General features: G+C 38.3%; 3 protein-coding genes and 1 long non-coding RNA gene across 4 annotated transcripts; 2 read left to right on the plus strand and 2 right to left on the minus strand.

Annotated features, from left to right (window-relative positions):
* The first annotated feature begins 5 nt into the window (after positions 1-5).
* LOC109990418 (uncharacterized) lies at positions 6-12,872 on the plus strand. The gene is made up of 3 exons (XR_002278250.3): positions 6-904; positions 1,061-1,129; positions 12,684-12,872. It is a non-coding gene; the product is annotated as an uncharacterized lncRNA (long non-coding RNA).
* Positions 3,278-4,581, plus strand: hbae5 (hemoglobin, alpha embryonic 5). Its single transcript, XM_020642547.2, has 3 exons — positions 3,278-3,437; positions 3,873-4,080; positions 4,360-4,581. Exons 1-3 carry the CDS (start codon positions 3,343-3,345, stop codon positions 4,486-4,488), a joined length of 432 nt encoding a protein of 143 aa, XP_020498203.1. The 5' UTR covers positions 3,278-3,342; the 3' UTR covers positions 4,489-4,581.
* On the minus strand, positions 5,029-8,460 carry aqp8a.2 (aquaporin 8a, tandem duplicate 2). Its single transcript, XM_020642545.3, has 5 exons — positions 8,072-8,460; positions 7,817-7,943; positions 6,512-6,726; positions 5,433-5,567; positions 5,029-5,317 (listed from the first exon to the last, which is right to left on the minus strand). The coding sequence occupies exons 1-5, from the start codon at positions 8,329-8,331 to the stop codon at positions 5,272-5,274; spliced, it is 783 nt and encodes a 260-aa protein (XP_020498201.1). The 5' UTR covers positions 8,332-8,460; the 3' UTR covers positions 5,029-5,271.
* On the minus strand, positions 9,501-13,621 carry aqp8a.1 (aquaporin 8a, tandem duplicate 1). The gene is made up of 5 exons (XM_020642546.3): positions 13,263-13,621; positions 12,722-12,848; positions 11,120-11,328; positions 10,630-10,764; positions 9,501-9,873 (listed from the first exon to the last, which is right to left on the minus strand). The coding sequence occupies exons 1-5, from the start codon at positions 13,514-13,516 to the stop codon at positions 9,831-9,833; spliced, it is 768 nt and encodes a 255-aa protein (XP_020498202.1). The 5' UTR covers positions 13,517-13,621; the 3' UTR covers positions 9,501-9,830.
* Between the last annotated feature and the right edge of the window lie 808 nt (positions 13,622-14,429).

Below are 14,429 nucleotides of genomic sequence, written 5' to 3' on the forward strand. Positions count from 1 at the left end.
GTGAAATGTAATCATCATCCGTAGTAGTTACACTTTGATTCTTTAATTTTTTGTCTTGCACAACAACAACAAAAGAATACATGTCTGCACAAAATGTAGTCAGCTTTTATAACATTTAAATATGTTGTATTTGTAAAATCTTCCTAGAGTGGATAAGTCTTCTGATTTGCAGGAGCAACAGGCCGTGTTTTCAGCACTCAGGGCCACAACTGAACCTGGAAAACTTTTTTGAATTAGTTTAGTTTAACTGTAATAATTATTTGTGGAATATGACGAATAATGTTTTCAGTAATGTTTACAGGGCCTCCTTATTCTAGTTTTTATCATATGCACATGTGTTCGTATTTCCAGGAAAGCAGCCTAAACAACTCTTGGGCCTTTTCTAATCCATGCAATTTTTTATTTTATTTCAGCTGATGTCATTGACTTTGCCAAGCAGCAGCAGCAGGTTGTTTCATGCCAAAGTGTTATCTGTAGAAGCACACTGGCGTTATCTGCAGCAGCGCCCCCTCCACCCAGGCACGCGCTGCCAAAACCTGCATATGTTTTTGATCAAGTATGCTTAAGGCCGGTGATAAAGGGTATTCGTGGAATCCCCTCTTTGATAAGAACATATAGGCAAAAATGCTCGTCATTGGAGAAAAAAAAACACTTTTGGAGACATATCAAAACTTTAAATTTAAAGTGTGTTTGAGTGCATATGCTGTAGGAAGAGGAAGACTATTAAATAAACGTTCGTTGCGCATCTCGTGGTGCTTTAAAGCAGTCTCCTGCTTTCTTGTGACCTTTAGTCATTTTGACTGTTCTTTTAGTTGTATTTTATTTTACATTTTAAAGCTGTAGGAATGAAAAAAAAATCCACAAAAATTTACGTTTTTTTTTCGATGAAACAACCGTTCACTAGGTAACAGATTCTGTAACATCCTTTAACTCACTCCTTTAAACTCTCTGTTATAGACTTTCTTTTATGGGATTTCACTTTGAAATGCTTCAAATAATTGATCCCTTCCTTTATTCGTTGTATTGCTCCATTCTTAATCCTTCTTTTATGTTTCCATAGCTTTTCATTTTATTGACATCAAATCACCTGTCATGAGTCCTGGACATCCTCTCACAACTTTCACAGCTCGTAAGTATAGAAGGCATTAACAAATGCCTTAATACCATTATCAAGGGCCTATCGCTTTAAATGTGCAATTTTCAAGGTTGGAATTTCAACAGCTTTCTCATTTCTGAATTTATTGACATCACATCACCTCTCATGTGTCTTGGACATCCTCTCACAACGTTTCTCAAAAAGACCTTTAGTGTGTCAAACCACCTTAATCCACTTTCTAAAAACCCCTTATCTTTTCAATCTTGTATCTACTTTCATCCAGTAGTTCTCAGATCTTTCCCAATTTCTAGCTGCATTACTTTTTTCCTTCGATGCATTATTGGTTTCAAGTTTGTCAATGGAACCAATACAACTAGTAAAAGTATATTTTTCTGAGAATTACAATATTATCAATAATTAACTTTCAATAAATAATAATGCAGAAATAAGTATTAAGAAAATATGTTTAATTTAATTTATTTTTTAAGTATAACAATTCAACGCATGTTAATCAACACAAGAAGCCTTGAAGACAGCTTTAGCTCCAGCTGTGAGCTCTTAGAGACCTGTTAAATATAATAGTTACATCAAAGATAAGAATGATGAATGATGGTTTTCATTCTCTTTTCCAATGAGTCATACATTTAAATGATGACTTAACTCTATGATTCAACAAAAAGCACATTTCCAGTGTTTTTCCAAACATGCCTGGTATTCCCTGTGGGACATTTTTGTACATTTTCTGTGGTACCACCTCTTACATTCGTCACAGCCCATCTATAAGGACATTTATATATTAATAGCATATGTATATGGAGGGCAAGTCATTTTTGTGTGAATTAATTATTTATTTATTTTCACATCCCTTATGAAAATCAATCCATAATCAACTGATCTGTATGAACAAGAGTAAAGGGGCCACAATATGAAAAGCCCAACGTTTTTGAAAATGTGATTTGACAATCACAAAGTCATAAAGTGTATTGTAAGGTGAAAAGTTGGCTGCTTAGTTACATTCTGTATTGGCGAGAGACTTAGCTTTTCTATGTAAATGAAGAATAAAAAAAAATATGACAAAAATATATTACAATCCACAGAGCAAATGTGCAGTATAAAATTCTTTCTTTCTTTTTTTTAATATATGAATCTATCATTTAAAAATGTATGGGCCACAAGAGAGTGTGGTGTTTATCTCAGATGTCTGAGTTTGGTTCCCGCCTCTAAGAAAGCTTGTGAGCCAGTATCTTTACCATGTTGTTACCATACCCATTTCGGTATATTGGAGTCTCAGTTAGTTGCAAGTTTTGATACGCTTGTCCGACAGCGATCGGCTCCAGAGATAATGCATTGTTACATACTGTAAAAAAAAAAAAAAAAAATTAACTTCGTACTTTTCAAACCACAAAAGATTGTGATTGTGATTGTGAAGAATAAGAGTCTGAATTAGGCTCACTCAGACGAAGTATACACAATGATAACCTGGCAACTTGGGTTGGGAATCGGAGGGTCGCTGGTATTATTCCTTTTTTGGTTATTATCTACTGGATCCATTTTTTTTATTTCATTTATTGTTATGGTAATAACAGATAATGAATACCTGGTAGCACTGTTCCAGCTTTACAGATACAATGCAAACTCCAGATTTTTCTTGAGATTCCTTATCTACATTATTGTGAATACGGAGGGACTGCAACCTAAAGCAACTTTGTAATGATCACATTGTATTGATTATATCTATTTAAGTCCTGGCCTATCACTCCGACACACAGGATTTAGCCACTAAGTGTTTAAATATAAATCCATAAACCACATACTGTTACTGTCTATAATTCTATAAATGTTGCATTTTTAATAGAAGTATGTTTCATACTGGAATAACTGAGTGTATTTAGAACAATAATAGCAAATTATTTGATCAAATCGGTAGAGAAGGTATACTGATATTAAAGTTTTTGCTTCTTTCTTATGTGACCTGAGATGACCCCCCTTGACCTCAGGTAAAAAACGAAGCGTCGTCATGTCTCTTAACTCCTGACCAACCTTAATGTTTTGCCCGTTACACATAATAATATTTCTGCCAATTTTCGCCCACGATGTGAGCAGATGATAGCTTCTATCAGGCGGCCAGGGTGGCAAAGATCTGCGTCAGTGAACGCGGCTTGGCATCCTTTCTTGTGGGTGTGACTCTCAAGCCGAGTGAATTTAAATTGAGGTCCAGACTGACCGGAGATCACAACTGAGCCAAAATGAGTTTGACCGACAAAGACAAGGCCACAGTCAAGGCACTGTGGGCCAAAATCCAGAAGTCCGCAGATGCCATCGGGGCTGATGCTCTGTACAGGTAAGTGGCACTTTTATACACCTTTTCAACTGCTGTCAGAGTTGTTGTTTTTATCGCTGTCACGTTGTTGCTAGAGATGGCGCATGCTCAGGCTGATGAATCTCAGTTCCAACCTGCCTCACTAAAGTGGATTGAGTCCATTTTTTTTATTTTTAGTAACATGTTGTTTATTGTTTTATTTGTTGGAGAAAAAAAAGTGGGAAATCAGTCAAACTAAAACGTTTCAAAATAACAATTCTGACTGGAGGTAGGAAAAGAAACGCAAGGAACAAATAACTCTTACTCTGAATTTGCGACAGTCTTTCTTGTATTCAGTTCTTGAGTAGCGTTAATATCTCCAAGAAGTGCTCCAAATCCCAACGTCGACATCTCTCGGGTGATTACTGGATGTGTTTTTTTTTTTTTTTTTTTTTTAAATCTTCTGCCCCTCCACAGGCTGTTCACCGTGTATCCCCAGTCCAAGATCTACTTCTCCCACTGGTCAGACTTGGGTCCCAACTCCTCCTCCGTGAAGGCCCACGGAAAGAAGGTGATGGGTGGAGTCGCTCTGGCAGTGTCCAAGATCGACGACCTCACCAGAGGGCTGCTGGAACTGAGCGAGCAGCATGCCTTCCAGCTGAGAGTGGACCCGGCCAACTTCAAGGTGAGACATCTCATTGTCTTCATACTCACATCCTGATTAGAATAAATACGCTGACTAAGATTCAGGTCTATTGGTTACGTTAAAAGAAAAGCAAAAAAAAAAACGGGATTTACTGGTATGAACGAGTAGATCTGATTGTACGAACAAATTAGGGACGCAAAGTTTGCAATCAACTTTACACACTTTACAAATAAACTCTGATATAAAATCTAAATTCATATTGATTTGATACAGGTTTTTTGAAGGTTTGCTCAAGGTGTTTCCTCTTTTATTTTGCAGCTCCTGTCCCACTGCATTCTCGTGGTGATCGCCACGATGTACCCCCAGGATTTAAGCCCCGAGGTCCACGTGTGCCTGGATAAATTCCTGGCCAACCTGGCTCTGGCTCTCTCCGAGAGATACCGCTGAGCTGCCAGCAGAGCGGAATGCGATCCGCCACATGTGGCCATTTTCGATTTTGTTGAAAAATGAAATAAAATCAACTGCATGTCGCCAAAAACAGATACTGTCTACTCTCTTTTGTGTCTCAGGAAAAAATGGTATTTGTAGGTTATTAAATACAATTAGACAGAAGAAAGCATACTAAACAATATGTTAGAAAAGATAAATTATTATTTCATATTGGTTTGCTTTGTTAAGTAAAAAACACACTTTAATTTCACGTCAGTTTGTACCGAAATTAAAAAGTTGTTATTAACTTTTTTTTATTTTGCATTTGATATCAGGCTGTTACCTCATCGGCCTGCGTGCAGAGGTGACGGAAACAGTCTTTGTGTCGTGGTCTAGAGATGAATGCGCATGTATGCCGTTTTTGTTGTGAGGACCCGATGCTTCTTGAGAAAGATAATCATAAAGAAACAGGCTACAGCAGCGGGAAGAATAAAGTTGCCCAAACGGAAGACAGAGTCCTCTGTTCATGGGTGCAACATGAGACAATAACAATATAAAGACTATCCATTTCTTTTTTATTTATTATTTAAAACGGCTATGGCACAAATAAAGCGACCTTTGATATGTCAACATCTTTATTTTATAACGAACAGCAAGTTCACATTTAAGAAAAAAAAAAAATCATCAAAGTGATGACGTCTTAGGCTACACATCAACTGCATTCACTTTTGTAACATAGATAGTTTACAGAGTTATTGACACATCCAGGGTGATAATAAAAAAACCTCAATACTGACGCTGTTATGTCTTCATAACGAGTCGTAACTCTTCATCACCGAGAATGAGCCTAAAAAAAAGAGAGAGAGAGAGAGAGAGACATTGTTGGTCTTTGCAGGTCATGAATATTCTTTGCACCATTTCTTCAAACGTCTAATCAGATAAGACTTCTCTTAAAGGCCTACCTGAGCAAAGCAGCGGCCAACAGACCCCCACCTAAAGGTCCCACCCAGTAGACCCAGTGGTAGGTCCAATAGTTAGCCATTACAGCCGGACCGAAAGCTCGGGCAGGGTTCAGACACGTTCCTGAAACGTCACCGCTGCATAAAGAACAGCCAATCAGCAAACCGATCAACCAGTCACTCAATAAATACATAAATAGGCTAAGATTTGTATCATGACAAAATGTGAAAATGATCTTCAATAACAGAACTTTGAAAGCAAAAAAAAAAAAAAAGACTGGTTGTGATCTATAGTCCTATGTGTCACGATTCCAGTTTAGTTGAACATTTTAGTGAAGAATGAATTTCCTGTTTTCATTTGTTTTGCTCTTCCCTCGTGTTGCTTCATGTGTTTGCTGAGTGAGTGCACTATATAGTCTACATATGACTCACTGTAAAGTGAGTAGGCAATGATCCTCCGTGTTTCTTCCCTTCTGTGTCAGTCTAACATCTTCCTACCTGAGTTTTGGTCTCAGGTGTTGAATGCTTCCTCGTGGTTCCTTGTCTCGCGTTTTCTTTGGATTTTGACTTACATACATTTTCGGTTTCTGCAAGTTTGGTCCTCGTCTTTGTTTTTCATGCTCAATGACACTATGTTGCGTATGAAATTTCTTATATCAAATAGAGTTTGTTACCGACTTTTTATACTACGACATTAGAAATGGGGGGAAAGACCAATAAACAGATTTTTAAAAGAGTTAGCTTAAAACCATGTCTTAATTTAGAAATAACTAAATAGTCCGTTCATAAATAAATGAAGGTTGAATCAGTTGTTCTGAGGTAAGTGCAGTCTTGTAAATACAAATATTTGAAGGCCTATATGGGCAAGGCAATCACCACATCTCTAAACTTACATTTTAAGCCCAGCACATACATAAATGTATGACTGTGATAGCTTTACATTTTGTGCAATAGATGATAAATATTGATGGCTTTAACATTTCAAGAACTTTTCAGCTATCATCATGCTTGGTTAGGCAGACTGGATCAAAGTGAAAGTAAGACATTACTGACACATTAGGGCGATGCCTCCTTTATCTCACCCTGCCAGTATGTTAATGATGACGGTGCAGCCCACAAGGAAAGGAGCCAACGGGGTTTTGGTCTTGCTGTTGACCGCCACCAGCAGCACCACCATGGTGACCAAGCAGGTCATGGCCACCTCCCCAAAGATGGCCCCTGACAGCTGACTATCTGCCTTTAGGATATCAAATGCAGCTCCTGTTGAGTTCCTGTAGCGCTCTGCAGGGGTCATCATCTGTGAAAGTTAGGAGGGGGGGAGCTGTTGTTATTATTAAGAATTGAATGGAGATGTTTAATACATTATATGTATCTACAGTATGTGCCAGTCTAAATGTTTGTATTGTTACAATGTGGCTGCCATAGCTCATTAAATGTAAAACAGGTTAAATGAAGATGTAAATGTCGCTTCATGATCAAACTTATCTTACATTAACCCAATCTAATTTAACTCATCTTGACTTCAGTTGACTGACCTTCACCTAACTTAACTTGAGCTCAATTAATTTGGCTTGAAAAAAACATGGCTTAAGTTTTCTTTTCTAAGCATAACAACTTGATTTGGACTGGATTATTTGAGAGTAGTTCATCTTAATTTAACTACACTATCAAAACTTAAATTGACACATTTTATTGAAAATACACTTTACCATGTTTTCAAACAAATGTGTCCCTAGTCTTACTACAAACCCCCCAAGTATAAGAAAAGTCCATCCTTTCCGTCTTTTGCCTGCTCCACTTTTTAGAAAATGTGTACTCAAACAGGCCGTTTGGAGATTTTCCCTTTGTGACATCACAAAGGACAGTAATCCCTCCCCCAGGTGGGTGACACTCCCACAGTTAAGTGTTTGTTCTACCCTCTGTGTCTGCCTTCTCATCGTTGGGGCACAGCGAGAAAGCCCGAGCCAAATCCCTTTCCAGAGAGGGGGCGTGGACAGACACAGCTCATTTACATATTTAAAGGTACAGAAACAGCCTGTTCTGAGCAGGGTGGAAATAGAGGGGTTTATAGACATGATCTAATACAGGATCGGGGTGGATTTATAACATGACTTTTAAACTGGTTGAAAAGGATAATTATATATGACCTTTAACTCAATGTAACATAACACAATGTTACAAATAAAATAAAGTCATTTAACTTAATGCCATGTAACTTAATGTAACATTATGTTACATAACATAATGTCAGGTAACGTAACATTTGGGTAATTTAACCTAACCTCACTTTACCTAATATTACATAGAGCTTATAGGTAAGGTATCCCAACCTTAGATAATCACACACGGGTATTTTCACAATATTGTTCAGTTAACTTCATACTGACCTTGGCCATTCCAGCACCCAGCACTCCTCCTATGAGCTGGCTCATTAAGTAGGGTACCACCAACATCGACTTCATGCCACCACACAGGTAAATGGCAATAGTAAAGGGAGGGTTGAAATGGGAGCCACTAGAGGAAGCAGCAGAGAAAATGTAAGATCAAATGAGAAGTTTAAAAGTTTAAAGATAATTGAAAGCCAAAAGCATATTATATATATAACACAGATGTTCTAATATTGTACTCTACATATAAAATACCTTATCTTATCCATGGCAGCTACCATCACTGCTACTGCCAGTCCATGTACCAGCGCTGGCTGCAGCCGTCCAGCTGAAGGCACATTCTCGATTACCGACACACAGCCGATGAAAACAAAAAACATGGTCCCCACTATTTCAGCCAGGCAGGGCTGAAACAGCTTCTCATATTTGTTTGCAGGTTTAGAAGCAGGTGGTTTCCTTCCCTTCTCCATTAATGTAGAGTCTATGTTGTCCATTTCCATTTTCTCAACCCCCATTGCTTCCTGTTTGATTATCTGCTTACAAGAGAGAATTCTGTTCCAGAATTATTCCTGCAGACACTCTACACCTGCAGCTCCAGCGACTCCACTGAACCCAGCCTGCAGACTAAATTAAAGCCCTTGGAAGATGGTGTGGTCATTTATAATTATCGCTGGCACCTTTAACACTGAACCTTGAATTGCTTCATAGTGTCATAAAAACATAAAAGGTGAAGGATTCATGATTCCTTTTAGAAAAACAATCCCTGCCCAAACAAGTTCTCTGACACCTTGCACATGTCCCTCTGTAAACCATTAAAGGTAATCCAGATCTCCAAGGAGACAGCCTGTGAAATGTGTATGATAAAATGCTGTTATCCTCAGTCAATGAGGTCAGAGGAGTTTGAGGGGTTAAGAAGTTCATATAATCATCGCCTTTCTTTACTGGGGTTCACAGGCATTCCTAAAGAAAGCACCATTAGCCTACAAACATGTAGATAAGAGCTGGTACTCAAGGTGACCTCTTGGTGAAAAATAATGTGATATAGTGTTCCCCTCCAGTGGACAAAAGTGGGCGTCAGAGGGCTGACCAAAGCGACAACCCAAAATGTGCAAATTTTGCAATGACAGCAGAAAACCTCCCCTAAGGGGGCCCCACCTGACAGCATTCACTCTCTATTTGCCCTGCTGAGCGCCGGTGGGCGGGGCCCCCAAAATAACTTTTGCCTAGGACCCCAACAGACCCTAGAATCGCCACTGGGGTCGCTCCTAATAGCAGTGTGCAGCTTCTAGTGTTTGAAGACATATTTGGTTTTCTTCTTTTTCTCTTCCTGAGGTAGACACAATTTTTTAACAGTTTTATGTGCTGCTCCATTCTTTAAACTTCCCATTATGCAAAAGATGAAAAGGTTTCTATCAGTGTAAATGATGTCTTTGTCAGTATTGCACCATTATTACCCATTGTTTTGTATTCTTCTTTGTAGTTTTGAAACACAGGCGTTTTTAAAATGCTTAAAATTTCTGTTTCAGGTGATTGAAGGCAACGTTAATGATTCTTTCCTAGCTTTATTGTATACTGCTGCAGTGCTCTGTCCTGACCCATTTCTTCAAGTTATAAAGCTATCAAAGTATATTTTCCTTTTTAGGACTTTGAACCAAACAGTGCATAGAAAACAATGCTGAATAGATAACAGGTGAATCATCATTTCCGTGACATTTTTTAAATGCAATTTATTTTCAAATCTTGCCAGACACTTTCCAAGAGCAATTTCTAGTTAGGAGCAGGTTCCAATGCTTTATCACATCAAAACAAGAATCTTTAAACAATATAAACAAGGCAGAAAAGGGGACATCAGATCTAGCTGGATTCATGGAAAAATATATTTGTACTTTTTTTTCTGGAAAATAAAAATTGTACAATCTAATGATTGATATATTTATGAACATACAAAATGCAATTGGTATCAGCATATTAACTGAGAGGTAATCTGTCTTTTCTTCCTTAATAAATAAGACATTTACTTCAATACAAGTCGAGTCTTCTGGTCACCGAACATCAACCTGCAAAAAAAAGGAAAAAGGTTTCAATAACTTAAGTCATCGTTGATGTTTGTAAAAAAAAAAAAAAAAAAAAAAAAAAAACAGAGTAGGATTTAAAAACATCATGTATGGACACAAAATTATCAAAAAGTGACAAAAGATTGAAAAAATGTGTTTTACAACCAAAAAGATTAAAGGAGAAATCTAAATCTTAAAGAAATGTAAAACAAACAACCAAAAAGACAAACTAGAACCACAAAGGTATTAAAGAGCAACAAGAACATGTCTGACAAATACAGAAATACTCCAAACTACCAAAGAGACATTAAACGTGTCTACACACACTATGAAGCAACGTTCAGGTGTAAACCAGGCCATTATCTACACCTCTATATCTATGAGATAGTCACCAGGTCTGACCTGAAAGGAGTAACAAACAACTTGATTGCCTTTCCTTTTTCTTTTACTTTGGGAAACTTTTCAAAAATCTGTATTTAAATGCGTCTTCTTCTTCCATATATTTGTGGGGGGAAATATGTTGAGAATAGAAGCTCAAAAAAGGGGCTCTCTTGTAAGAAAACTCTGCACCACAGGGCCCCCTAGTGGTCAAAAACTGCACAGCATTTCTTTACATTTTAATAACAGTTCTTTTTGCAGGCAATCAAGATAAGAATTGATTTTATTTTTTAGCCAAAAAGGCTTTCAGTCATGGTCTAAAAGTTGTCAAAAATAATTTAACTAAACGAAAACAATGTTTGTGTCCCACAATAAACCAACCTGATAAAGCTGACAGTGACCAGAGCACCACAAATGGGTCCAACCCAGTAGATCCAGTGATTGCTCCAGTGGTTGGCAGCCACTGCAGGACCAAAGGCTCGGGCAGGGTTCATACAGGCTCCAGATATCGTTGCTCTGAAACAATAGGCAGCACATATCAACAACACAACTGCCATGCTGCAAATATATCTAATGCAGCAACAGACACACCCAATAAAGATGAGTTAGTCTGACAGCAGGAGATGCTGCCTCTAGAACCAAATGGGTGTACAATGAATGCACCACAAACTGTTTAACTCTTCAGCCAGCCAAAACTAAATAACAACCAGAACTTATAATGAGCCGTGGTATCCATTTGATAACTGATTATTATGAGTAAGTGGTTTGCTGTTAGGGCTTTAGTTACCATGGAAGACACTGTGGACATGTTCACTGCATCTTTGCAAAGCTAATGTGCAGTGGGGTGAGACTTCCCTACTGAGGCTCTTACCCAGCAAATATGTTGGCTGTCACAGTGAGGCCGATGCAGAAGGCGGCCCACGGCGAGCGAGTTTTTGCGTTAATGGCCCCCATGCACACAACAGTGGTAAGAAATGTTGTCATGACGACCTCTGCAAGGCAGGATTCAGCCAGAGCATTTGGGGCTACGCTGAAGGCCCCTCCAAGGGAAGCAGCATACTTGTCGGTGGGGTATATCGCCTGAAAGAGGAACAAATTGAGCTTTCTGTTAATAGTTGACTCAAATGGAATTAATTTCACCAGTAAAGACAACGAAGCATGCCATTTAAAAAAAGGAGTTTGGGGATCATATACATCTTGAAAAATAAAGCCAATGCTTAAAGGTCACATTCTCCTTCTCTTCAACACGTTTATATAAGTCTCAGAACTCCCCAAAACATGTCTGTGCAGATTCTTGCCAAAAATCTGCCCAGATCCTGTATTTAAGCATGTATATTACCCTCACTATTTCAGCCCTGCTCAAAACAGGCTGTTTCTGTGTCTGTACCTTTAAATGTAAATGAGCTGTGTCTGACCACGCCCCCTCTCTGAAAGGACTCGGAAGGCTCAGGCTTCCTTGCACCATGCCCGTATTGTTTACGATGAGAAGGCAGACTCAAAGGGCAGATCAAACACCTAGCTGTGGGAGTGTCACCCACCTGGGGGAGGGGTTACTGCCCTTTGTGATGTCACAAAGGGAAAATCTCCAAACGGTCTGTTTGAACACACATTTTCTGAAAGGGTGGAGCAGGCAAAAGACAGAGAGGATGGACTTTTCTCATGATAGGAGGTTTGTGTACAGACTAGGGACACATACTTGTGTTTGAAATTTTTTTTTGCACAATATGTGACCTTTAAGAGTAAAAAACTGCATTTCTTCGACTGTCCACTTGAAGCTGGCTCCAACAGCCAATATCTCTCATTAAGCCAAGTTTAAAATGCCATTTTTTTAAACATAAATAAACATGTTAACAGCCTGGTACAAAAAAGTCTCTATAGTTGATTCCTTTATTTGTACAGTGTTATTTTTTATTTTTTATTTTTTTACAGCCCATCCTGTTTTTGGATCAGAGGCTAATAGTTGTAAGTTACTCATAATAAGGGGCGTTTCCCACGTGATTGACAGGCGGGTGTGTTGTGGCCAGCAACCAAGAATCCTCAATTCCACCTCCTGTTTTTTTTGTTATTTACCTAAAATTAGAAGTCAGCATTTCCAACATAGTGACGAGGAATGTTCAACCTTCTCTTTATACAGACTATAGAATAAATGCAATTAAGCAAACATTTGTTAACTATTTTAAGTAGTTTTCAGAATACTGAAGTAAAAAGTGCAAATTATAATTTAGTCTGTTAAAATAGGAGGTCACAGTCAAGTCAATAATTTGAATTAATTAAGACAAGATTTTGAGATTACATGACATGATGTCATTGACTCATTTAGAATATTAGGGGACAGCAGCTGAATACTTTAACTTATTGTTTCATTATTTGAATGTATTATAAGACTTAACATTTCCTTTGACTATAGATTTTCTTCTCTCTCTTTTTCTTGGTAGGATTGGGCTTTTTTTTTTCTTTTTACATTTTTCCTCACCTTGGTCAAACCAGCACCAGCCATGCCTCCAACCATCTGAGCCACGATGTAAGGCACGAGCAGGGGAAGCTCCATCCCTCCACACAGGAACGCCATCAGAGACACAGCAGGGTTAAAGTGCCCCCCACTGCAATAAAGCAAATGAACTTTACTCTTTATCTCGCTGAGGTTTTTTTGACTAATAATGATAACACCTATCAGCCATGTGATTAAGAGAATCCTTAGTAGAATCCTCATGTTGTTGTGTCAAGAAGCAGCATCAATGATTAACAAAAACATTGAAAGACACTTTGTAAATTGTGTTTAAGTGGCCTCTGCTGTGCTTGGCGGTTTAACTAATGATGCACACATAACAATAAAGTTCCTGACCTTCCATAGAACATTAAAGAGAATTGGAATAAGTCCATTTAATTCTGACTTTATGAGAGAATTAAGAGGGAATTTCAATGTCTCAGACCTTTCTAATATTATTAACAAACACAAGACCTTCAGCTGAAAAACAAACATTTAAAACACTCGATACAATGTGCTGGATCTTTACCTTATTTGCCCAAACAACATGATCAGCACCCCCAGAGCCAGTCCATGTGCCACAGCAGGCTGGATGACACCCAGTGTCCCCACATTTCCAATAACAGACGCACACCCGACAAACACAAACAGGCTGGTCCCGAACAGCTCGGTCAGGCAGGGCTGGACATACTTCTCGAAGATGCACCGCTTCTTGCTTGTGTTCCTCCCTTCTGTAGCCTCAGTTATTGTGAAGACCTCGTGCTTGATTTCATCCCCTGACATTCTGAATCAAAACTTTCTACCCTGTGGCAGGTTCTCTGGTTCCTCTGGTGGACTTCAGCCTGTATCTAGCTGCTGTGATGATTGTACAGTTTGGTATATATAAGCCATTCTTATGATGATGCATGAAGGACATACGCACATCCCCATTTTTTTCTTTTTGCCCCACCTTCCTGCTATTGTTTATACTCCCAAGACACTCCATAGTGTGAGGATCATAAAATTATAAGCACTGTATGTTATTGAGTGACAGAGAGCACACAGATAAGGATGAGGGATGTTATCAATCGTCAGCATGTTCATCTGATACTACATCTTTCAGTTTTCCATCAGTTGAAGTGTTTGATACCATGACACACAATTAAACATAAATGTTGCCATTTGATGTAAGCTAACTCTGGTAGAATACATCAAATGGCAACATTTATGTTTAATACTGTACATGGTCCCTTTACAAATAACAAAGTTAAATTCACCTGAAGAGTTTGCAATTTGCTTTGTTGTTTCATGAAATAATGATTTTTTTTAGTAGCACAAAAATGTACACATTATTATTTTTAATAACATTATAGCAGCTGTGGAACATATATTACAATATTGGCAGGAGTAAAAGTTGGACGGCTGAAATGTTAAAATATTTTGCTAATAAAAACCTCTGCATTCAAAGTAAGAGTGGGTCTAATACCAATATGAGAAGAAGTGCCTGATGCAGCCTAAAATCCTGGATCTGATCCTGGCAAATAGCCTAAAACAAGTCAATTCACAGCTCCATTATCAGAACTATTTTCCCCCAAAAACAGACTTTTTTTTGCAAAACAGCAGCCCACACAGCAGCATGCATTATATTATTAATGTCTCTAAGAAATAATAGTTACTGTGTGTAACTCCAGTTCTATGAGTACATGCTCTGCCCTCT

This window comes from Labrus bergylta, chromosome 21 (genome assembly GCF_963930695.1).
Source record: "Labrus bergylta chromosome 21, fLabBer1.1, whole genome shotgun sequence".
Taxonomy (NCBI): domain Eukaryota; kingdom Metazoa; phylum Chordata; class Actinopteri; order Labriformes; family Labridae; genus Labrus; species Labrus bergylta.